General features: G+C 40.4%; 1 protein-coding gene across 1 annotated transcript in view; it reads left to right on the top strand.

Moving 5' to 3' along the window:
• LOC139764960 (intermembrane lipid transfer protein VPS13A-like) overlaps positions 1-24814 on the top strand; it is a 1504808-nt gene that overhangs the window by 1412070 nt on the left and 67924 nt on the right. Inside the window, 2 exon segments of the mRNA XM_071692018.1 lie at positions 3540-3685; positions 11153-11346. Coding sequence (XP_071548119.1) covers positions 3540-3685; positions 11153-11346 — 340 coding nt within the window.

The raw sequence follows: 24814 nt of genomic DNA, 5'->3' as shown, positions 1-24814 counted from the left end.
TACCTCAGTTTGTGTCTCATGGGTCTATGTTCCTCTCCTTCACCCTTAATACACTTGATCTGCCTACAGTTAGCTCCTAATTTTCCCTGCTCTCTACTTTCATCAATCTGTGTATGTTTGTGCATTTTTGACCATTATTTTAAATAATTAAAAGTCTTCTGGTAATGCTTATGCAGTTTCTTGTTCAATATTGCCATCATATTTTTTATTCTGATTGAACAGCCTGTGGTACATCATACTTTGCCTTTTTATTATTGGCATCATCTTCTTTTCTCTGATTTAGTATCACCTGGACCCCTGTCCTCTAAATTGTTTCTGTTTTTCTCTAGTCTCATGGCTCCCTTCATGGTCCTTGTACTGCTTCAATCTACTTAACTTTAGGTCTTGTCATGTCATGCTCTGATCTTGCTCCTCCCCTGGTTTCCATAGTGTCTCTAGACATTTGGGGTCTGGTATTTTCATGTCTAGTCTTATTTCTTTTTTTGCTTTTATCTCTAGGCCTGTCTTCACTGATTTTGTTTTGACTGACTGTTTATGGTGTATTCTTGTAATAAATCCATATTATCCCTGGGGATAGGGGAGAAAGAATACTTCCCCCATATTTTCTGCGTTTCGTAGAAGACGACTAAAAGGGAAGGGAGCAGGGGGGGGCTAGAAATCCTCCCCTCTCATTTTTAATTTTTCAAAAGAAGGAACAGAGGAGGGGGCCAAGTGAGGATATTCCGTCAAAAGCTCAGTCCTCTGTTCTTAACGCTAGCTTGCTAATGTGGGAAATGGCAAAAAGTATGAAAAAAAAATCCATACTATCATTCATTTCTGATTCTGGGAAAGCTCGAGATCCTTATATTATCCTTTACAATAATGATAGTAGCCGTAAGTAAAGATTAGTATATTATCCTACAACCTGAGTAGAATATAGATGTCCAGTTGCCAGGATGTTGCCTTTTGGTTTCACTAAAAGTCTGCTTATGCTGCCATGGGTGGCTCATGTTTCTGGTTGACTACCATAACAAAAAAATGTCAGTTTTCTATGAACCTTGAGATATGGGGAAAGTTTCAGTAAGGATTCTTCTAATTGGAATCCACCCATGGCCTCTCTCAGTATCTCCCGCCAGTTTTCAGCAGCTTGCCATAATTTGCTCTGTTAGACCAAAGAAACCTAAATATCAATACTATAATTTGCGAAGTAAACCCCAAAGTAGCATTTTTGGATCTGCACAGGTAATTCAGATTCCATTGCACCAATGAAGCCGCACCAGTTTAGGATTAGCAAAGTGCATTTAACAGGAAAGCCATTCCATCCTAACTACAAACAAGTTATTCCATTTGTACTGCTAATGTGTGGAACAGTTACAAATGTGTTTATCTCTTTACTCCAAACTACCCAAGAGCAGTAAATCTGAATGAATAGCTCAGTGTATAGTCTTATATTGCTAAAGAAAAATAGCTACAGATCTTGCATTTACATTAAATCAATGAAGTATTCAGGGTAACATCTAAGCATAAAGGAAAACTATTTTACTCTTATATCTGCATTTCTCTGGTTGTAGTGATAATTCAATTGTAGGTCATGATATTGAGAAATTATATGGCTTATTCATATAAGTGTGTGCAGATCAGAATTTATCTTCCAATTATTCACAGTGAAGTGATCTACCAGATATTCATGACCACAAAGGAAGTTATATGATCTTCCCTTCTAAATTGAGAATGCGTGTTTCCCTAGATCAGTGAAAGAGTTATGTCAAAATTTAATGTAAAAAAACAACTAAATAATGAGCTCCAAGCACAGTCTAGCAGTTCTAGATCATAGAAATGCTAGAGATATTGTATTAGCAAAGGCGTCAGCACCTTAAGCACATATGGAAAATAAATAAGACATCATAATGACCCTGTTGCTAACTGCTTGTATTAAGTTGATAGGGTCATGGTGGCAGAGAAATAGGAAGAGAAAGGGAGGGATATTGCATCCATGATGTTATCTCTGAATAGCTTTCATCTGAACTCATTTTGATAGATTCTAATTTCAATTTTGATAGATTCTAACTTCACCTTTACCTAAGCTGAGTAAAATTAGGTTGGCTCTGTTGCAAGGTATTCATCTCAAATAAGCAAGGGAGGCGAGAGTTCAGAGATGGGAGTGGGGAGAAGCAAGGATGTTGCGAAGTTGCCTCATGAAATCTCCCTCAAGCACTTCTTTAGGGAGACTTTAGACAAGTTTTGATATCTTCTAGTTATATTCTTGCCCTGAAGCTTAACACTAAGCAGATGAAGAAGTGCATGAAAAAGGCAGATATGGTATATTTGTCCAAAATCCTGCAGACCCACATGACATTTAAACCAGATGTGCTTTATCTGATAGAAGTTGACCTTGCTTCTCCTTTCCCCTGCCCCAAATAAGCTGCTGTTCACTTGGTGGTGTTTAGGGTAATAATGTATTGGTATTAAGTACTAAAACCCAAATTGAAAAGCAGTTTCTGAAGTAGAATATGGACAGCTTAAGATTTTTAAGACTAAACACATATAACTGACTTTAGATATATTGGGTAATCCACTTACCCTTCAGATATATACACAGTATATCAATAGACAGACTTTAATGTTTTGAAGTGAGATAGAAAGACATATGCTTAGTTACATATGTGAATAAAGTTACATTGGTATTATCAGCAAAGAAAGAAAAGCATATGTAAGATTCTATTAATCACTTGTATATTGATGGTATTGTTTCAAAATCTCTCATCTTCTGTAAGAGTTGTACTGTGAATTTCATATTTTCCAACACATCAAAAGTGTATGAGCAGCAGGTCATCATCATCATGCCAGTAATGTACTGTATCAGTTTGTCACTTAAGGATGTACTAATTCTGAATCCTGAATGGTGGACATAATGAATTAACAGTTTGCAACATATTATAGACTAAAAGTTTGTGGTACATTAACAAGAATCAAGTTTATTAGATTCATAGATGACTTCAAGAATGGTAACTACTCGTAGATTCTTTGTGAAAGAGGAACTACCAAGACCATACAAACTCCACCACCTCAGAAAATCTTACAAAGGTGTTGCACATTATGTACTTAATGTACAATTGATCATGATTTAGAAAAAGGGTATGGAAATCATTATTCCCTTATATGTAATTAGATTGATTTAAAAAATGTACAGAAGTCCTGGGATCTAAACAGTGCCAAACTCACTTTATGTGCTTCCCTTAAGGTTGAAGATTTACTAGATGGCTTTAGGTTTGAGAGAATAACATGATTTTGAAGAATCTTCTAAGATTCTATCATAATTTTAGAAACTGTTTGAAGAGAGTTGTGGTATGCTTTCCAGTTTTGGCAGAAAGTTTGGTTCTTGCCAAAAGGCACCCATTCATAAAAGCTATACATTCATAACACAGGAAATAGTTTCTCCTTATCAATGGTTGTTTTTAGCATATGAGTGTTGCAAATCTTTTATCAAAGAAATAATTGTAGGTGGATATAAAAAATATATATGTTATTTTGTGTACATGGTATGTTTGATTTTTTCTCAGGAGCTCAACAAGATGGAGTTGAAGGCTTTTTCCGAGGTCTTGGTCGAGGCATTATGGGTTTGATCACCAAACCAGCCTTAGGGGTCATTGACTCTGTGGCAATGGCTTGTGATGGCATCAGGCGTGCTGTGGATCTTGGTCATGATGTAAGTAATAAGGCTGCAAGGTTTTGCAGAAGAATGTTTTGAATTGTTGAGAAGGTTGTTGACAGATAGTAGTGTTTATGGTTGCTGAGCTTCATCATGAATGCATTTAATAATTCTCTGTATTTCAGTAAAGCATTTGGTAAAATCAAATATTTTATTTTTTTTTTTTATTATACTTTGTCGCTGTCTCCCGCGTTTGCGAGGTAGCGCAAGGAAACAGACGAAAGAAATGGCCCAACCCCCCCCCATACACATGTATATACATACGTCCACACACACAAATATACATACCTACACAGTTTTCGCTTCACATGCCTTGATTCAATCCACTGACAGCACGTCAACCCCGGTATACCACATCGCTCCAGTTCACTCTATTCCTTGCCCTCCTTTCACCCTCCTGCATGTTCAGGCCCCGATCACACAAAATCTTTTTCACTCCATCTTTCCACCTCCAATTTGGTCTCCCTCTTCTCCTCGTTCCCTCCACCTCCGACACATATATCCTCTTGGTCAATCTTTCCTCACTCATCCTCTCCATGTGCCCAAACCACTTCAAAACACCCTCTTCTGCTCTCTCAACCACGCTCTTTTTATTTCCACACATCTCTCTTATCCTTACGTTACTCACTCGATCAAACTACCTCACACCACACATTGTCCTCAAACATCTCATTTCCAGCACATCCATCCTCCTGCGCACAACTCTATCCATAGCCCACGCCTCGCAACCATACAACATTGTTGGAACCACTATTCCTTCAAACATACCCATTTTTGCTTTCCGAGATAATGTTCTCGACTTCCACACATTCTTCAAGGCCCCCAGAATTTTCGCCCCCTCCCCCACCCTATGATCCACTTCCGCTTCCATGGTTCCATCCGCTGCCAGATCCACTCCCAGATATCTAAAACACTTCACTTCCTCCAGTTTTTCTCCATTCAAACTCACCTCCCAATTGACTTGACCCTCAACCCTACTGTACCTAATAACCTTGCTCTTATTCACATATTAAATATGTAATGTTGATTTCTTTCCATGTATGTATTTGTTCAATTAGACATTTGGATTATTATTGATGGATCAACCTCCTCTTTTCCCGTCAGTGGCATTGTCCTTCAGAGCTTGGTCCTGTCTCCCTTTTCCTTCTTATAATAAGCTGGTGACTTATCATTCATTTCTTACAGATCCACTCTATCTTCTCTTGCTTTTACTAGATCTGATCTTGTTGCGACTACATATATGAGTTTAGATTTAGACCGAATTTTCTAGTGGGGCAGACATAACCAAGTTAAAGTTATTTATTTATTTATTATACTTTGTCGCTGTCTCCCGCGTTAGCGAGGTAGCGCAAGGAAACAGACGAAAGAATGGCCCAACACATACACATGTATATATATATTATTTTTTATTTATTTATTTTGCTTTGTCGCTGTCTCCCACATTTGTGAGGTAGCGCAAGGAAACAGACGAAAGAAATGGCACAACCCACCCCCATACACAATGTACACACACACACACACGCAAATATACATACCTATACATCTCAATGTACACATATATATTCACACACAGACACATACATATATACCCATGCACACAATTCACACTGCCTGCCCCTATTCATTCCCATCGCCACCTCGCCACACATGGAATACCATCCCCCTCCCCCCTCATGTGTGCGAGGTAGCACTAGGAAAAGACAACAAAGGCCCCATTCGTTCACACTCAGTCTCCAGCTGTCATGCAATAATGCCCGAAACCACAGCTCCCTTTCCACATCCAGGCCCCACACAACTTTCCATGGTTTACCCCAGACGCTTCACATGCCCTGATTCAATCCACTGACAGCACGTCAACCCCGGTATACCACATCGATCCAATTCACTCTATTCCTTGCCCGCCTTTCACCCTCCTGCATGTTCAGGCCCCGATCACTCAAAATCTTTTTCACTCCTTCTTTCCACCTCCAATTTGGTCTCCCACTTCTCCTCGTTCCCTCCACCTCCGACACATATATCCTCTTGGTCAGTCTTACCTCACTCATTCTCTCCATGTGCCCAAACCATTTCAAAACACCCTCTTCTGCTCTCTCAACCACGCTCTTTTTATTTCCACATATCTCTCTTACCCTTACATTACTTACTCGATCAAACCACCTCACACCACACACTGTCCTCAAACATCTCATTTCCAGCACATCCACCCTCCTGCACACAACTCTATCCATAGCCCACGCCTCGCAACCATACAACATTGTTGGAACCACTATTCCTTCAAACATACCCATTTTTGCTTTCCGAGATAATGTTCTCGACTTCCACACATTCTTCAAGGCTCCCAGGATTTTTGCCCCCTCCCCCACCCTATGATTTACTTCCGCTTCCATGGTTCCATCCGCTGCCAGATCCACTCCCAGATATCTAAAACACTTTACTTCCTCCAGTTTTTCTCCATTCAAACTTACCTCCCAATTGACTTGACCCTCAACCCTACTGTACCTAATAACCTTGCTCTTATTCACATTTACTCTTAACTTTCTTCTTTCACACACTTTACCAAACTCAGTCACCAGCTTCTGCAGATTCTCACATGAATCAATCACCAGCGCTGTATCATCAGCGAACAACAACTGACTCACTTCCCAAGCTCTCTCATCCACAACAGACTTCATACTTGCCCCTATATCCAAAACTCTTGCATTCACCTCCCTAACAACCCCATCCATAAACAAATTAAACAACCATGGAGACATCACACACCCCTGCCGCAAACCTACATTTACTGAGAACCAATCACTTTCCTCTCTTCCTACACGTACACATGCCTTACATCCTCGATAAAAACTTTTCACTGCTTCTAACAACTTGCCTCCCACACCATATATTCCAACTACCTTCCACAGAGCATCTCTATCAACTCTATCATATGCCTTCTCCAGATCCATAAATGCTACATACAAATCCATTTGCTTTTCTAAGTATTTCTCACATACATTCTTCAAAGCAAACACCTGATCCACACATCCTCTAGCACTTCTGAAACCACACTGCTCTTCCCAATCTGATGCTCTGTACATGCCTTCACCCTCTCAATCAATACCCTCCCATATAATTTACCAGGAATACTCAACAAACTTATACCTCTGTAATTTGAGCACTCACTCTTATCCCCTTTGCCTTTGTACAATGGCACTATGCACGCATTCTGCCAATCCTCAGGCACCTCACCATGAGTCATACATACATTAAATAACCTTACCAACCAGTCAACAATACAGTCACCCTCTTTTTTGATAAATTCCACTGCAATACCATCCAAACCTGCTGCCTTGCCGGCTTTCATCTTCCGCAAAGCTTTTACTACCTCTTCTCTGTTTACCAGATCATTTTCCCTAACCCTCTCACTTTGCACACCACCTCGACCAAAACACCCTATATCTGCCACTCTATCATCAAACACATTCAACAAACCTTCAAAATACTCACTCCATCTCCTTCCCACATCACCACTACTTGTTATCACCTCCCCATTTGCGCCCTTCACTGAAGTTCCCATTTGCTCCCTTGTCTTATGCACTTTATTTACCTCCTTCCAGAACATCTTTTTATTCTCCCTAAAATTTAATGATACTCTCTCACCCCAACTCTCATTTGCCCTCTTTTTCACCTCTTGCACCTTTCTCTTGACCTCCTGTCTCTTTCTTTTATACATCTCCCACTCAGTTGCATTTTTTCCCTGCAAAAATCGTCCAAATGCCTCTCTCTTCTCTTTCACTAATCATCTTACTTCTTCATCCCACCACTCACTACCCTTTCTAATCAACCCACCTCCCACTCTTTTCATGCCACAAGCATCTTTTGCACACTCCATCACTGATTCCCTAAATACATCCCATTCCTCCCCCACTCCCCTTACTTCCATTGTTCTCACCTTTTTCCATTCTGTACTCAGTCTCTCCTGGTACTTCCTCACACAAGTCTCCTTCCCAAGCTCACTTACACGTCCACACCCGCACATATACATACCTATACATCTCAACGTATACTTATATATACATACACAGACATATACATATATACACATGTACATAATTCATACTGTCTGCCCTTATTCATTCCTGTCGCCACCCTGCCATACATGAAATGAAAACCCCCTCCCCCAGCATGTGCATGAGGTAGCGCTAGGAAAAGACAACAAAGGCCACATTCGTTCACACTCAGTTTCTAACTGTCATGTATAATGCACCAAAACCACAGCTCCCTTTTCACATCCAGGCCCCACAAAACTTTCCATGGTTTACCCCAGATGCTTCACATGCCCTGGTTTAATCCATTGACAGCACGTCGACCCCGGTGTACCACATCATTCCAATTCACTCTATTCCTTGCATGCCTTTCACCCTCCTGCATGTTTAGGCCCCGATCACTCAAAATCTTTTTCACTCCATCTTTCCACCTCCAATTTGGTCTCCCACTTCTCGTTCCCTCCACCTCTGACACATATATTTTCTTTGTCAATCTTTCCTCACTCATTCTCTCCATGTGACCAAACCATTTCAAAACACCATCTTCTGCTCTCTCAACCACACTCTTTTTATTATCACACATCTCTCTTACCCTTTCATTACTTACTCGATTAAACCACCTCACACCACATATTGTCCTCAAACATCTCATTTCCAGCACATCCACCCTCCTCTGCACAACTCTATCTATAGCCCACGCCTCACAACCATATAACATTGTTGGAACCACTATTCCTTCAAACATACCCATTTTTGCTTTCCAAGATAATGTTCTTGACTTCCACACATTTTTCAACGCTCCCAGAACTTTCGCCCCCTCCCCATCCTGTGATTCACGTCCGCTTCCATGGTTCCATCCGCTGCCAAATCCACTCCCAGATATCTAAAACACTTCACTTCCTCCAGTTTTTCTCCATTCAAACTTTCCTCCCAGTTGACTTGTCCCTCAACCCTACAGTGCCTAATAACCTTACTCTTATTCACATTTACTCTCACCTTTCTTCTTTCACACACTTTACCAAACTCAGTCACCAGCTTCTGCAGTTTCTCACCCGAATCACCCACCAGCACTGTATCATCAGCGAACAACAACTGACTCACTTCCCAAGCTCTCTCATCCATGACAGACTGCATACTTGCCCCTCTTTCCAAGACTCTTGCATTCACCTACCTAACAACCCCATCCATAAACAAATTAAACAACCATGGAGACATCACGCACCCCTGCTGCAAACTAACATTCACTGAGAACCAATCACTTCCTACTCGTACACATGCCTTACATCCTCGATAAAAACTTTTCACTGCTTCTAACAACTTTCCTCCCACACCAGATATTCTTAATACCTTCTACAAAGCATCTCTATCAACTCTATCACATGCCTTCTCCAGGTCCATAAATGCTACATGCAAATCCATTTGCTTTTCTAAGGATTTCTCACATACATTTTTCAAAGCAAACACTTGATCCACACATCCTCTGCCACTTCTGAAACCACACTGTTCTTCCCCAATCTGATGCTCTGTACATGCCTTCACCCTCTCTATACTGGTGATTATTATTATCATGTGATTTTTATATTGTCAGTATTTTATATTTTAGAATCAGTGAGTCTTGGGTCATAAATGCAAAAGAATGGAAGAGGGAAGACGTACTGGAAATGAAATGCCTTACGACAACATGCGACATGAAATGGGTTGGTTATGTAGGAGAGAAAGGCATGATAGTAAGTGGAGTATGATTGAGAGAGCTGACAAGGGTGTGCTAAAATGGTTAGGACAATTGGAGAGGATAATTGTAAAATGATTGAGAGGCTCTACATATCAGAAGCTACAGGAGAAAGAGAGAAAAAGAGACCAAGGAGATGGAAGGATCAATTAAAACAGGCTTTATGGTATCAAGACCTGAACATTCATGTAGGTGAAAAGCTTGCTTGGGATAGATTGAATTAAATTGATGTGGCATACAGGGAGTTACATACATGTTGTTAGTGGGCTGAATCAGGGCATATGAAGCAATTGGAGTAAACCATAGATTAGTCTGTGAGGCTTGGCTGTGAATTGTATTATCTGGTTTTGGTGTATTAGATGTTTGCAAATGAAGCTCTTACTCATCTGTGTCTCACATTACCTCAATAAGGAAGAAGTAACTGTGAATGAAAACATATTTTTATTTTCTTACCAAATACCCTCTATCAACTTTCATCTTTGCCTCTACCAAAGAATGAGCACTCATCTCATTTAACCAAATCTTTGCACCTGTCTGCTAACACATAATCCATCAGTGCCTGTTAAGTTCCAGTCTTTCTCACCCACATAAACTTATATATGCACATTTTCTTAATCACCTGTCCTCTTTCACCACACAAATTTACAAGCTTTTCCCCATTTTTCATTTGTCCCAGGGACCCTGTCCCCCAGTCATACTCTCAGTTGCCATTTTTGCCCACCCTTGCATTTAGATCCCCTTGCACCACAATCCTCTGCATTGAAACTTCTAAAGCACTCACTCAGCTCCTCCTGCAATATGTTCTTTTCTCTCTCATCCTTCTCACTTCCTGATGCACAGAAGTAACAGTCACCTGTCTTTCACACTTTATTTTCATTCTAACCCCTATTGACATGAACTCACTTCCTTGCACTTTTTGCCACTATTCCACATCTTACTTCTCTTTAAAAGTGTCACTCCCTCCTTTACTCTTGACATCTGTATATGAATAAACCACTGTATCACATTACTCTTTGTCTTTGTTTCACTCAGAGCCAGAATATATTTTTTTCCCCAAATATTGCACCAACCTTTCCCCACTGTCATCCTGAATGTACTTGCACTCATTTAAACACCCAGCCAGAGTATTCTCACTTGACTCCTTCAATTCCTTTTTCTAATAAATGATTATACAAGAGAAGATTTCCAGCCGAGCATTCTCATCATTTTTTGTTACCTTTTACAGATTGTGTAAGATATGTGCTCAGTAATTTTTTTACCTATATCAAGGGATTTTATAAATTAAATCGTTGTGGTGTATTGTAGACCAAATGTTTGTGTATTTATCAATTTCAAAGAATTCTCATGTTTCTTGTGATAAGGTTATTTTTGTAATGATTGTCCTACTGTATTTTATGTCAATAAAATCCAGGAGTTTGAATTATCTTGTGATATTTGTCACTAGAATTGAGTAAAATGATGAATGTATGGTGAATTTTGGAATATCTTAAAAAAAAAAAGCCTGGGCTCCTGGTTATGTACATAGAAAACAGACAGGACTCATAGTATTAGAATAGTGTTACTTTAGTCTAGAAGAGAAATTTTACTTACATTAATTTCATTTATTTGTCATATTTTTGAGTAGGGATCACTGTTCTTGAAAACAAGTGACTACCAGATACCCCTGATTTTAAGATGGATTATTTTCATAGCCTGTTATAATCCTTGCAGGTGATTGTGAGATCCCGAGTACCCCGGCATGTGTCCCCATATATCGCTATGCATCCATATGATAGTCATGAAGCAGCTGGCATGTTGCTTTTAGCATCTCTCAGCCATGGACGTTATATGCAAACTGACTGGTATATAGCACATGCTGCTGTCTCTGAATCAGACCGCCCTGATATCATTTTGATCTCTGACAAGTAAGTTTTATTTTATCTTCCCTCTTTCATTTTCTTGAAGATTTTTGGTGTCTCGTGTAAACCAGAAAATGTACAGTGTGATTAACTGCTTTTTAACTGACAATCTACTTCTAATGAATTCATGGAAAAGTTTGGATTATCATGTGCTTTGTCTACAATATTCTCTCCAGAATTTCTTTCTTCCTTTGCTCATATCCCTCTTACACCTTCCATAAGCTGGCTAGCTGGAGTGTCACTTGTATCTCCACCACTGTACATCTTGAAGATTCCTTGGTTTTTGACTTCTTTGATTAAATCATTCTTCCCTCTTTCTTAAACTTCCCTCTGTATCTCAGGCTAAAGATACACATTCCCACTCCTTCATTGTAAATTTCATGGAACGTTTCACCACAATACCCTAGTTCATGATTAATGAGCTCTTCATCCTAATCTTTGTTATCATAGATACTGTTAAGTTCTCTGTAGTTTCTGTGATTATACCTCTTCTTCAAGTTCTGTCTCATCTCTGCTCTTTTAACTTCCTTGTTTACCACATGATCAGACTTGGGCATTATGTGATCATTTTCTCTAAGTAGTGTATCATATATATTTTCAATATCTGCTAGTATGTGTGGATATGAGATCTAGTAATGAGGGTTAATCAGTCCCTCCCATCCTGGTTTGTTCACTGACATGCTGGTAGTGGAAACTTTCCTGTAATCACTCCAGGAATTTTCATGTCTATGGTTCCTTGTAATCATGAGAATCCAAATCCTGCCAGTCTGTTTCCTTATAACTGAAATCCCCCTTTATCAGTACTTTACCATCTCTGAGAAGTGCACATTTTACTGTTTCATGTACTATCTTTATTGTTCATTTATTGTTGTCATTGTATATTTGTAAAGGTTTATTAAAAATCTCTGGAAGATGATATATTATCAGTACGACTGTGTACTTCTTTCCTTCAGTTTCCCTTCCCATTGTGTATTGTCTGAATGAGCTATTTAATACAGTTTCCTGAAATTTAAGTTTATCTCTTATTAGGAAACCCGAACCTCCTCCTTTTTCTTCTCTTTCCCTCCTTAGTATCATGTACCTCTATGGATAGAAAAGGTGAAATTCAACCTCTTTAGTAAGCTTTGTTTCCACAATATTAACAGTATCAGTAGCATCTTCACTTGTAAGATCTTTAAATTCCAGCTCTTTATCATGCACTGTTAATCCATCAGCATTTGTATACTGTGCTTTCAGTCTACCATTACCTTTTCTAAATATTCCTGGTCTCCCTGCAGCACTTGTGTGGGTGGTCTCTCCTCTTGCCTTATTTGGTGGCTTCTGTTTTTTGCCTTCTAACTGTACTTTTTCCCTTGATCTATCATGCTTGATGAATACTCTACTGAATGTCACTTTGTTTTTGGGTTTCGTAGCTTGTCTTAGTACCTCCTACTTGGATGACTCCAAATAAAACATAACTATAATTGGTCGCCCCATTATGTCGTGATTATTACCACCTTTTCTTCAACTTTCCTGTATCACCCTGCAGCTAAGTCAATCAGTTTTAGTCCATTAACCACTATGAGGCCTCTGGCTTTCTCTTTAATCTTCCTATTTGCTAAAAGGCAAGTATTCTGTATGCTCTCTGCATTTCTGATATTCTTATCTACCAGATTATTAACTATACTTATTTTGCTGTCTTTAGCAATAGATATTATTCTATCTGCAATTTAACTCAGTACCCCAGGCACCTCAGTTTCAGTACCCTCTTGTTCCTGTCCTATTGCATCCAAAACCAGGCCCCATAGACAATAGCTTCCCCAAATTGCTCCATGTGTAAGCCATACCCTGTTTACCACATCATTCCAGTTCGCTCATCCCTTACACACCTTGTACCCTCCTGCATGTTCAGGTGCTGAACTTTCAAAGCAACTCTCATTCCATCCTTCCTCTTCTTTCTTGGTTTTTTGTTGTCTTGACTCATGACATGCATACACTCTTTGTCATCCTCTCCTCGCCCATGCTTTCCATATCTCCAAACCATTTTACCACACCCTTTTTGGCTTTCTCTTACATATTTCTTATACTGCTACATCTCTCTCTCACTCAGTTTTTTCATTAACCCTCCTCATTCCAGATATTGTCCTTAAATTGTCAGTTCCAACACATCCACCCTCCTCTACATTTTTGCATAAGGCCCATGCCTCATATCCATACTGCATAGACAGGACAACTATACCATCAGACATGCCCATTTTTGTCCTTAAAGACCTCTCTTTCCACATATCCTTTGGTGTGCCCAGGATCTTTGCTCCCTCACCCGCATTATGGCTCACTTCAGCTCCAATGCTTCCACTCACTGCCAAATCCAATCTCAGGTATTGAAAACATTTCATTCATCCAAGTTCTCACCATCCAGACTCACACTCCAAATGCCTGTTCCTCTTCACTGTTAAACCTCATGACCTTACATTGATTCATATATGCTCTCAACTTTCTCCATTCACCCACTTTCCAAACTCAACACCAACTTCTGCAGTTTCTAACCCAAATCTGCCACCAGTGACATGTCATCAGCAGACAACAACTGACCCCACAACCCCCACCCCACAGACTGCATACCTGCTTAACTCTCCAAGACTCTTGCATTTACATCCTTCACTATCCCATCCATAAACAAATGAAATGGCCATGGTGGTATCCTACACCCTTGACACAGACCCACCCTCACCTGGAACGACGCACCCTTGTGTCCGTCCACTTGCACATATGTATTCCTCTCGTGATCAGAATTCTTCACTGTTTCCAACAGCTTTCCTACTATGCCGTATATTCACAACCCTATCTCTATCAACCCTATCACATGCTTTCTGCAGGTACATAAATGCCACATACAGGTCCTTCCATTTCTTTAAGTATTTTTCACACATATTCTTAAAAGCAAATGCTTGATCCTTACATCCCTTACCATTCCAAAAGCCACATTATTCCTCCCCATTCTGAGGCACTGTGCATGTCACCACCTTCTCAATCAGCACTTTCTCATGGAGTGAGTATTTTGAAGGTTTGTTGAATGTGTTTGATGATAGAGTGGCAGATATGGGATGTTTTGGTCGAGGTGGTGTGCAAAGTGAGAAGGTTAGGGAGAATGATTTGGTAAACAGAAAAGAGGTAGTAAAAGCTTTGCGGAAGATGAAAGCCGGCAAGGCAGTGGGTTTGGCTGGTATTGCAGTGGAATTTGTTAAAAAAGGGGGTGACTGTATTGTTGATTGGTTGGTAAGATTATTTAATGTATGTATGACTCATGGTGAGCTGCCTGAGGATCGGCGGAATGCTTGCATAGTGCCTTTGTACAAAGGCAAAGGGGATAAAAGTGAGTGCTCAAATTACAGAGGTATAAGTTTGTTGAGTATTCCTGGGGAATTATATGGGAGGGTATTGATTGAGAGGGTGAAGGCATGTACAGAGCATCAGATTCGGGAAGAGCAGTGTGGTTTCAGAAGTGGTAGAGGATGTGTGGATCAGGTGTTTGCTTGGAAGAATGTATGTGAGAAATACTTAAAAAAACAAATGGATTTGTATGTAGCATTTATGGATCTGGAGAAGGCATATGATAGAGTTGATAGAGATGCTTTGTGAAAGGTATTGAGAATATATGGTGTGGGAGGCAAGTAGTTAGAAGCAGTGAAAAGTTTTTATCATGGATGTAAGGCATGTGTACGAGTAGGAAGAGAGGAAAGTGATTGGTTCTCAGTGAATGTTGGTTTGCGGCAGGGGTGCGTGATGTCTCCATGGTTGTTTAATTTGTTTATGGAAGGGGTTGTTAGGGAGGTGAAGGCAAGAGTTTTGGATAGAGGGGCAAGTATGCAGTCTATTGTGGATGAGAGAGCTTGGGAAGTGAGTCAGTTGTTGTTCGCTGATGATACAGCACTGGTGGCTGATTCATGTGAGAAACTGCAGAAGCTGGTGACTGAGCTTGGTAAAGTGTGTGAAAGAAGAAAGGTCAGAGTAAATGTGAAGAAGAGCAAGGTTATTAGGTATAGTAGGGTTTAGGGTCAAGTCAGTTGGGAGGTAAATTTGAATGGAGAAAAACTGGAGGAAGTTAAGTGTTTTAGATATCTGGGAGTTGATCTGGCAGCGGATGGAACCATGGAAGCGGAAATGAATCATAGGGTGGGGGAGGGGGCAAAAGTTCTGGGAGCGTTGAAAAATGTGTGGAAGTTGAGTATGTTATCTTGGAAAGCAAAAATGGGTATGTTTGAAGGAATAGTGGTTCCAACAATGTTATATGGTTGTGAGGCGTGGGCTATAGATAGAGTTGTGCGGAGGAGGGTGGATGTGCTGGAAGTGAGATGCTTGAGGACAGTATGTGGTGTGAGGTGATTTGATTGAGTAAGTAATGAAAGGGTAAGAGAGATGTGTGGTAATAAAAAGAGTGTGGTTGAGAGAGCAGAAGAGGGTGTTTTGAAATGGTTTGGTCACATGGAGAGAATGAGTGTGGAAAGATTGACCAAGAGGATATATGTGTCAGAGGTGGAGGGAACGAGGAGAAGTGGGAGACCAAATTGGAGGTGGAAAGATGGAGTGAAAAAGATTTTGAGTGATCAGGGCCTGAACATGCAGGAGGGTGAAAGGCATGGAAGGAATAGAGTGAATTGGAACGATGTGGTATACCGGGATCGACATGCTGTCAATGGATTGAACCAGGGCGTGTGAAGCATCTGGGGTAAACCATGGAAAGTTTTGTGGGTCCTGGATGTGGAAAGAGAGCTGTGGTTTCAGTGCATTATACATGACAGCTGGAGACTGAGTGTGAACGAATGTGGCCTTTGTTGTCTTTTCCTAGCGCTACCTCATGCACATGCGTGGGGAGGGGGTTGTCATTTTATGTGTGGCGGGGTGGCAGCAGGCATGAATAAGGGCAGACAGTATGAATTATATACATGTATATGTCTGTGTGTGTATATATATATGTATATGTTGAGATGTATAGGTATGTATATGTGCGTGTGTGGACGTGTATGTATATACATATGCATGTGGGTGGGTTGGGCTATTCTTTTGTCTGTTTCCTTGCGCTACCTCACTAACATGGGAAACAACGACAAAGTATAATAAGATAGATATAAAATATTTTGAATTCACTTTTGTTTTCCATATACAGGCTTTCCACCAGTCCTCAGGCACCTTGACATAGCCATACACACATTAGAATTCAAAACTAACCAATCAAGAACACATTCACCCCCTTTCTTAAGAAATTCAAGTGCAGGCTCATCTCTAGCCACTTTGTCTCATAAAAGTATATATCATAAAACCTGTTTGTAACTTTGTTTAAAATGAATTATCTCATGATTATGACTTCAATATTTATGACTAATTGCCTCTCCTACCTTGGCAAATAGTATCAGAGGCAAATGAAAAATGGATTCATTTTTACACATTCAATATCTAACTGTCATGAGTTATGTATCAAAATCAGGGCCAACCCTCCACAGCCAAGCCTGATAGATGCTCCATTAAGTGTCATTATAAAGAGCCAGTGTCTTTGAAAATGACTGAATAGTTTCATGTTTTAACAAATGAACTTATTCAGAAAGAGCTTCAGTATCTTAATTCAGGAAGAGCTTCAGTATCTTAATTCTGCCAAACCTAAGCTGTGCATATATGATTTTATTTCTTTTGACGAACATGGTATGGGCTAATACCATGCTCCAATCAAGGCTATCTTGGGTGAAAGGAAAAAAAAAAGAAAATGAAAGTAGAGGCTAACCAGAGCTCTGCAAATGTTTATAGACCTACCTCCTACAGGAAGAAAGGTTGTATGAGGAGGGAGATGCAAAAGAAAGAACGAGCTCATTTGTTCAAGGGAAGAAGAAGGCATCATAGCAGCCAATTCTTGAGGGCCAGTCTCCACACAGAAGCTGTGGGAAGCAGAAGCCAAACACATGCCATGGGTCTAAACCTTGGAGTTAAGGAACATGCAAACATTTCATTAGAACAATGGCCAGATTAATACTTATAGAACAGAGAGAAATTAGCAACATCACGGCATACAGAAGGGGAAAGTTGAAGAGAGGTGATTCTGGGAGAATTGATGAGACAGAAGGCTTTGATTCCACTCTAGTTAATATAAAGATGGAGGATGAGTCACACGAGATGTGTGAGCAGTATTCCTTATTGGGAGAGTAAAATCTCCATAGAAGTGAAACTGCTGCTCACAAGAAAGATGATTACGGTACCTATAGAACACTCTCAGCTTTTGGGAAGCAGCTTTTGTGATGATTATGCTAGGCTTCCAGGACAGAGTGGAGGATATGGTTATACCCAATATGTTTATATTTGAAAAAGTTGAAGTGTGGTATTTTGAAATCAAACAGAGAGAAACAAGTGATTTTTAGAAAGAAATGTAGTGAGAAATGTGTTTTTGCACCTGTAAATTTTACAGGGTTACTGCTCCCCCAGTCCAGAATGCTGCATGGGTCAGAACTGAGAGAGGAAATATGGTCTATGAGAAAGAATAAGTATTAAATGGAGGAGAGTAGGAAAATGTAAAATGGAATCATTGACATTAGAGTGAATAGGGTTACAAGTAGAAGATAGATCATTTATTGAGAGAAGGAGGAGAGTAGTTGATAGCAGAGAACCCTGAGGAACACTGTTAATAGTAAAAGAGTGGAAGTCCCCTCAATGACAACTGCTGCCATGAAATGGTTAGAGAGGAAATCTTGTATTATAGACCATAGAGAAGTAGTGAAACCAGAGAAATGGAGCTCAGTAAGCAAAGACTGATATGCTTTGGAGATGTCGAGGGTTACAACAAAAGCTTCACGAGTATCCCTGAGAGAGGTGGACCAGAGGTGAGTCACATAGGAGAGAAGATCACCAGTAAACCAAGCACTGTGAAATCCATACTGGTGATCTGAAAGAAGGGAAAAGGATTGTAAGTGTTTCACATAGAGTTCAGGAGAGTTTCAAAGACTGGAGAAAGCAGAAGTGAAAGCAATGAGGTGATAGTTGGAGGGGTTAGAGTGGTCTCCTTCCTTTGGGATGGGCTGCACCAAGGTGTGCTTCCAAGCAGAAGGGAAAGTATGGGATTTTAGACGGATAAGTGAGTTAGGATTCATGCTGAATCAAAGGCATGCTCCGTTTGAACTTGAGGTATGCCATCTGACATATATGCCCTGTCCACCTGAATAAAGGAGAATATCTGGAGGACTTTGTTTGAGGAGAATATAAGAGATGCCATAGGTTCATAGGGAGGAGGTGGGGGCAGAGGATTAGACTCTGAATCATCCAGAGTTGAGTCAGAGAAGAAAAAGGTGCCAAAAAGAGCGGCTATATCAGTTGGAGAGTTAGCAATAGATTGATCAGATCAGAAAAGAGGAGGAAAGGTTGGGTTACAGAAGTTGCTGGAGATGCTTTTGGTTAAGGACCAAAAGGATTTGTAAGTAGAAGTCAAGTCAGCACACTTTCTGTATATGAAAGTGCACTTGGCTCTTTTCAGAACAGCTTTGCAATGATTCCAAGCAAATATGAAAGCAGAGTGGATTTCTAGGGATGGGAAGAGTCTCTTAGTCTGGTACACACTATCCCTGATGCAACAACAATGAGTCCCAGCTTAGATGAGTCAAGAAGATGTGCAAGGATAACCAGTGAGCTCTCCCAAAGTGCCGAAGCTAGAGTTTTGAAGTGTGTGTGTGTGTGTGTGTGTTAGAGGATGGGCATGCCTGATTTGAATTAATAGGAAAAAGATTGTGTAGTGGGAGTGTTAAGAAGTAAAAAAAAAAAAAAAAAGGTTGCGACAGTTGGCACCCTGGTTAGGATGTGTAATTAAGGAGAGAGAAAGAAAAGGCCTTGATCATCCTGGTTAGAGCCAAAACAACCCTCTTCTACGGAGAACCTCAGAACTTGAATATGAAGAGAGCAGAGCTCTGTGGCAGGAAGTCAGATTTGTATATACTTGAAGGAACTAAGGGGTAAATAAGCAAAACACAGAAGGAAGGTAATAGAAGGTAGAGAGGTTTTGAGCCAGATGGCATCAAAGTTAGGAAACTCAAGATTATTGTGGTAAACATTAGGTGTTTTTGTACAATAGCATGCAGAAATTCTACCCTTGAAATGGAAATAATGATGGAGATAATAGTTGGAGATCTGTTGATATAGAGGAGAAATATCCTTGAATAGAAGTAAAAGATTGGGAGAGGAGGCAATCAGATGATATTCAACAGAGAGAATATCACAATTAAGAATGCAAATATTGCAGAACTGGGTACAAAAAGAGTTAAGGCAGGTCAAGTTAGGTAGCCATGAAAATGGGATGAATCCCAGTCGCATGATAGGAGTCAAGTCGGCCATTGGATCCACCTTATCTTTCTTGACTAGTGGTACCACTCTGAATAGGCACTGGAGAGCTCTATATTAGTTGTATTGCTATACATTTTCTAGTTATTATGGGTAAGATTGAAATCAGAAAAGAAATAAAGATGTGCATGAGTTTTTGTTGTCAGGTGTTATGAGAAATAGAGTGTGGGATAGGGTTTACGACAGCATTTCCCCTAGATATTTTACAGGAAATTTTCTTGCCAAAGATGATCTGTCCACAGCAAGCTTGAGAGATTTTCTATGAACCTTTGGGTTTAGAAGCCTCAGACCTCAAGGTTTAAGCCTTTCACCTCTTATTAATTACCTTTCAGTACTTGTGGCTTTAAGCCCAGTCAGAGTTCTCCCTGCTAATCAGCAACTTCAAGCTAAGATGCTGGTCACAACTGGTTGCCATGTAATTTCCTGGATATTCAGACATTAGAGCATCAAGAAATCCATTTCTATCAGCCTTTTATCACACTATCATATGATTTACTTACGTGTAGTGTATACATGTGGGTTTAATTATTTTCAGATATTTTGTGTGTGTATGTATTTATAAGATGAGAAAAAAGGAGAGATAGATAGTATGTTTGAGGAAAGGAACCTGGATGTTTTGGCTCTGAGTGAAATGAACCTCAAGGGTAAAGGGGAGGAGTTGTTTGGGAATGTCTTGGGAGTAAAGTCAGGGGTTTGTGAGAGGACAAGAGCAAAGGAAGGAGTAGCACTACATCTGAAACAGGAGTTGTGGGAGTATGTGATAGAATGTAAGAAAGTAAGCTCTAGATTGATATGGGTAAAACTGAAAGTGGATGGAGAGACAGGTGATTATTAGTGCCTGTGCACCTGGTCATGAGAAGATAGATCATGAGAGGCAAGTGTTTTGGGAGCAGCTGAGTATGTGTGTTATCAGTTTCAATGCTCAAGACCGGGTTATAATGATGGGCTATTTGGATGCAATGGTGAGCAATGAATTAGTTGAGGAAATAATTGGTGTACATAGGGTGTTCAGTGTTGTAAATGGAAATGGTGAAGAGCTTGTAGATTTGTGTGCTAAAAAAGGACTAGTGATTGGGAATACTTGGTTTAAGAAGAGAGATATACATAAGTATACTTATGTAAGTAGGAGAGATGGCCAGAGAGCATTATTGGATTGCATGTTTATTGATAGGTGCATGAAAGAGACTTTTGAATGTTAATGTACTGAGAGGGGAGGGATGTCTAATCATTATCTTGTGGAGGTGAAGGTGAAGGTTTTCAGAAAAGAAGAGAGAATGTTGGGGTGAAGAGAGTGCTGAGAGTAAGTGAGTTTGGGAAGGAGACTTGTGTGAGGAAATATCAGGAGAGATTGAGTGCAGGATGGAAAAAGGTGAGAGCAAAAGACATAAGGGGAGTGAGGGAAGAATGGGATGTATTTAGGGAAGCAGTCATGGCTTGTGCAAAAGATGCCTGTGGCATGAAAAAGGTGGGAGGTGAGCAGATTAGAAAGGGTAGTGAGTGGTGGGATGAAGAAGTAAGATTGTTAGTGAAAGAGAAGAGAGAGGCATTTGGACAATTTTTCTAGGGAAATAGTGCAAATGACTCGGAGATATATAAATGAAAGTGGCAGGAGGTCAAGAGAAAGGTACAAGCGGTGAAAAAGAGGGCAAATGAAAGTTGCGGTGAGAGAGTATCTTTAAATTTCAAGGAGAATAAAAAAGATGTTTTGGAAGGAGGTAAATAAAGTGCGTAAGACAAGAGAACAAATGGGAACATTGGTGAAGGGGTTAATGGGGAGGTAATAACAAGTAGTGGTGATGCAAGAAGGAGATGGAGTGAGTATATTAAAGGTTTCTTAAATGTGTTAGATGATAGAGTGGCAGATATAGGGTGTTTTTTTGTTGAGGTGGTGTGCGAAGTGAGATGGATCAGGGAGAATGGTTTGATAAACAGAGAAGAGGTAGTGAAAGCTTTGCGGAAGGTGAAAGCCGGCAAGGCAGTGGGTTTGGATGGTATTGCAGTGGAATTTATCAAAAAAGGGGGTGACTGTCTTGTTGACTGGTTGGTTAGGATATTCAGTGTATGTATGGTTCATGGTGAAGTGCCTGAGGATTAGCGGAATGCATGCATAGTGCCATTGTACAAAGGCAAAGGGGATAAAGGTGAGTGTTCATATTACAGAGGTATAAGTTTGTTGAGTATTCCTGGGAAATTGTATAGGAGGGTATTGATTGAGAGGGTGAAGGAAGAGAGGAAAGTGATTGGTTCCCAGTGAACATTGGTGTGCGGCAGGGGTTTTTGATGTCTCCATGGTTGTTTAATTAGTTTATGGATTGGGTGATTACGGAGGTGAATGCAAGAGTTTTGGAGAGAGGGGCAAGTATGCAGTCTGTTGTGGATGAGAGGGCTTGGAAAGTTGTTGTTCGCTGATGATACAGTGCTGGTGGCTGATTCATGTAAGAAACTGCAGAAGCTGGTGACTGAGTTTGGTAAAGTGTGTGAAAGAAGAAAGCTGAGAGTATATGTGAATAAGAGCAAGGTTATTAGATTCAGTAGGGTTGAGGGACAAGTCAATTGGGAGGTAAGTTTGAATGGAGAAAGACTGGAGGAAGTGAAGTGTTTTCGATATCTGGGAGTGGATTTAGTAGCTGTTGGACCCATGGAAGCGAAAATGAGTCACAGGGTGGGGGAAGGGGCAAGGGTTCTACGAGCGCTGAAGAATGTTTTGAAGGTGAGAACATTGTCTCGAAGAGCAAAAATGGGTATGTTTGAAGGAATAGTGGTTCCTACAGTGTTATGTGGTTGTGAGGCATGGGGTATAGATAGGTTTGTGCGGAGGAGGGTGGATGTGTTGGATGTTTGAGGACAATATTTGGTGTGAGGTGGTCTGATCGAGTAAGTAATAATAGGGTAAGAGAGATGTGTGGTAATAAAAAGAGTGTGGTTGAGAGAGCAGAAGAGGGTGTTTTGAAATGGTTTGGTCACATGGAGAGAATGAGTGAGGAAAGATTGACCAAGAGGATATATGTGCCAGAGGTGGAGGGAACAAGGAGAAGTGGGAGACCAAATTGGAGGTGTAAGGATGGAGTGAGAAAGATTTTGAGTGATTGGGCCTGAACATGCAGGAGGGTGAAAGGCGTGCAAGGAATAGAGTGAATTGGAACGATGTGGTATACTGGGGTCTACATGCTGTCAGTGGATTAAACCAGGGCATGTGAAGCGTCTGGAGTAAACCATGGAAAGTTCTGTGGGGCCTAGATGTGGAAAGGGAGCTGTGGTTTCGGTGCATTATACATGACAGCTAGAGACTGAGTGTGAACGAATGTGGCCTTTGTTGTCTTTTCCTAGCACTACCTCACGCACATGCGTGGAGAGGGGGTTGTTATTTCATGTGTGGCGGGTTGGCGATGGGGATAAATAAAGGCAGACTATGAATTATGTACATGTGTATATATATGTATATGTCTGTGTGTGTATATATATGTATACATTGAGATGTATAAGTATGTATATTTGCATGTGTGGACGTGTAGGTATATGCATGTATATGTGGATAGGTTGGGCCATTCTTTCATCTGTTTCCTTGCGCTGCCTCGCTAACTTGGGAGACAGCGACAAAGTAAATAATAAATATATATATATATATACAGGTACACCACCGATTTTCCGGCATTCTTGGTCCCAAAGCCTTACCGAATTAACTATTTGTCGGACCAACCATAGTCACGTAATAATAATTCATCAGCACACCTCCAACCCACTAACTATATATCTCTCATCTGTCTAAAGTATACCATGGACTGCTAGAAATTTAATTAAACAAATATTAGATGTAAATTAGATGAATAAATGATATACATTGTACACCTGCTCAAGACTGAGGTGCTCATCAGCTATGAGTTTTGCAAATTTGTCCACATACTCAGCAGCTCCTTTTTGGTTGGCAAACCACTTTTCTCTGCACACTGTATTCATGGAAATTCCATGACATTTCTTGAATCTTTAAATCCATCCTTCACTATAGTCACTCTCATGTTGTAATTTAAGTTCTTTATGGAACAACTTAGCCTGGTCCATTATCATGCTATCTGACAAGTCCACTCCATCACTCTGACACTGTCGAAACCATTGCATCATCACTCGATCGTGCTCAGTACTCTTACCATATTTCATAGTTTTTCTAATCGTCATTTGCTTCTTGGAATCGCTGTCTGCATAGAATTTCAATATTTTCTTGCCTTGCTTCTTTATATCATATACATTTGATGAACCAGTATTGGAGATGTCACACAGCTTATGCACCAAAACACCACGGTCCATTTTTTCAACAGTTCTACTATATCTTGGTTCGATATGGACTAGTGTTTACATTTGAACCCCATGACTGACACTCTCATGTATCTCAGAAGCCATAGCTAGGGTTAAAGCTAAGCCAAATAATTTAAGAATCTCACAGAATTGCAGTATTACCACCAAGTGCAGTGTAAAGAATAAATAAGCACGCCCTGCACACAACACCATCTGTGGCTGCCCAGTAAACTAGTCTGGTGGCCGCAGTAATTTCAAGGTCCCTCATTTAATTTTGCCCAGACTAAAGGAGGTGCCGAACCATCAGATGCTGGAAAATCGGTGGTTTACCTGTATGTATTTATTTATTTATTATTATTATTATTATTTTTATTATTTTTTTTTTGTCGTTGTCTCCCACGTTTGCGAGGTAGCGCAAGGAAACAGATGAAAGAAATGGCCCAACCCACCCCCATACACATGTATATACATACGTCCACACACGCAAATATACATACCTACACAGCTTTCCATGGTTTACCCCAGACGCTTCACATGCCTTGATTCAATCCACTGACAGCACGTCAACCCCCGTATACCACATCGCTCCAATTCACTCTATTCCTTGCCCTCCTTTCACCCTCCTGCATGTTCAGGCCCCGATCACACAAAATCTTTTTCACTCCATCTTTCCACCTCCAATTTGGTCTCCCTCTTCTCCTCGTTCCCTCCACCTCCGACACATATATTCTCTTGGTCAATCTTTCCTCACTCATTCTCTCCATGTGCCCGAACCATTTCAAAACACCCTCTTCTGCTCTCTCAACCACGCTCTTTTTATTTCCACACATCTCTCTTACCCTTA

Source organism: Panulirus ornatus, chromosome 52, assembly GCF_036320965.1.
Source record: "Panulirus ornatus isolate Po-2019 chromosome 52, ASM3632096v1, whole genome shotgun sequence".
Lineage (NCBI taxonomy): Eukaryota > Metazoa > Arthropoda > Malacostraca > Decapoda > Palinuridae > Panulirus > Panulirus ornatus.
This window is presented reverse-complemented; position numbering and strand designations above follow the sequence as displayed.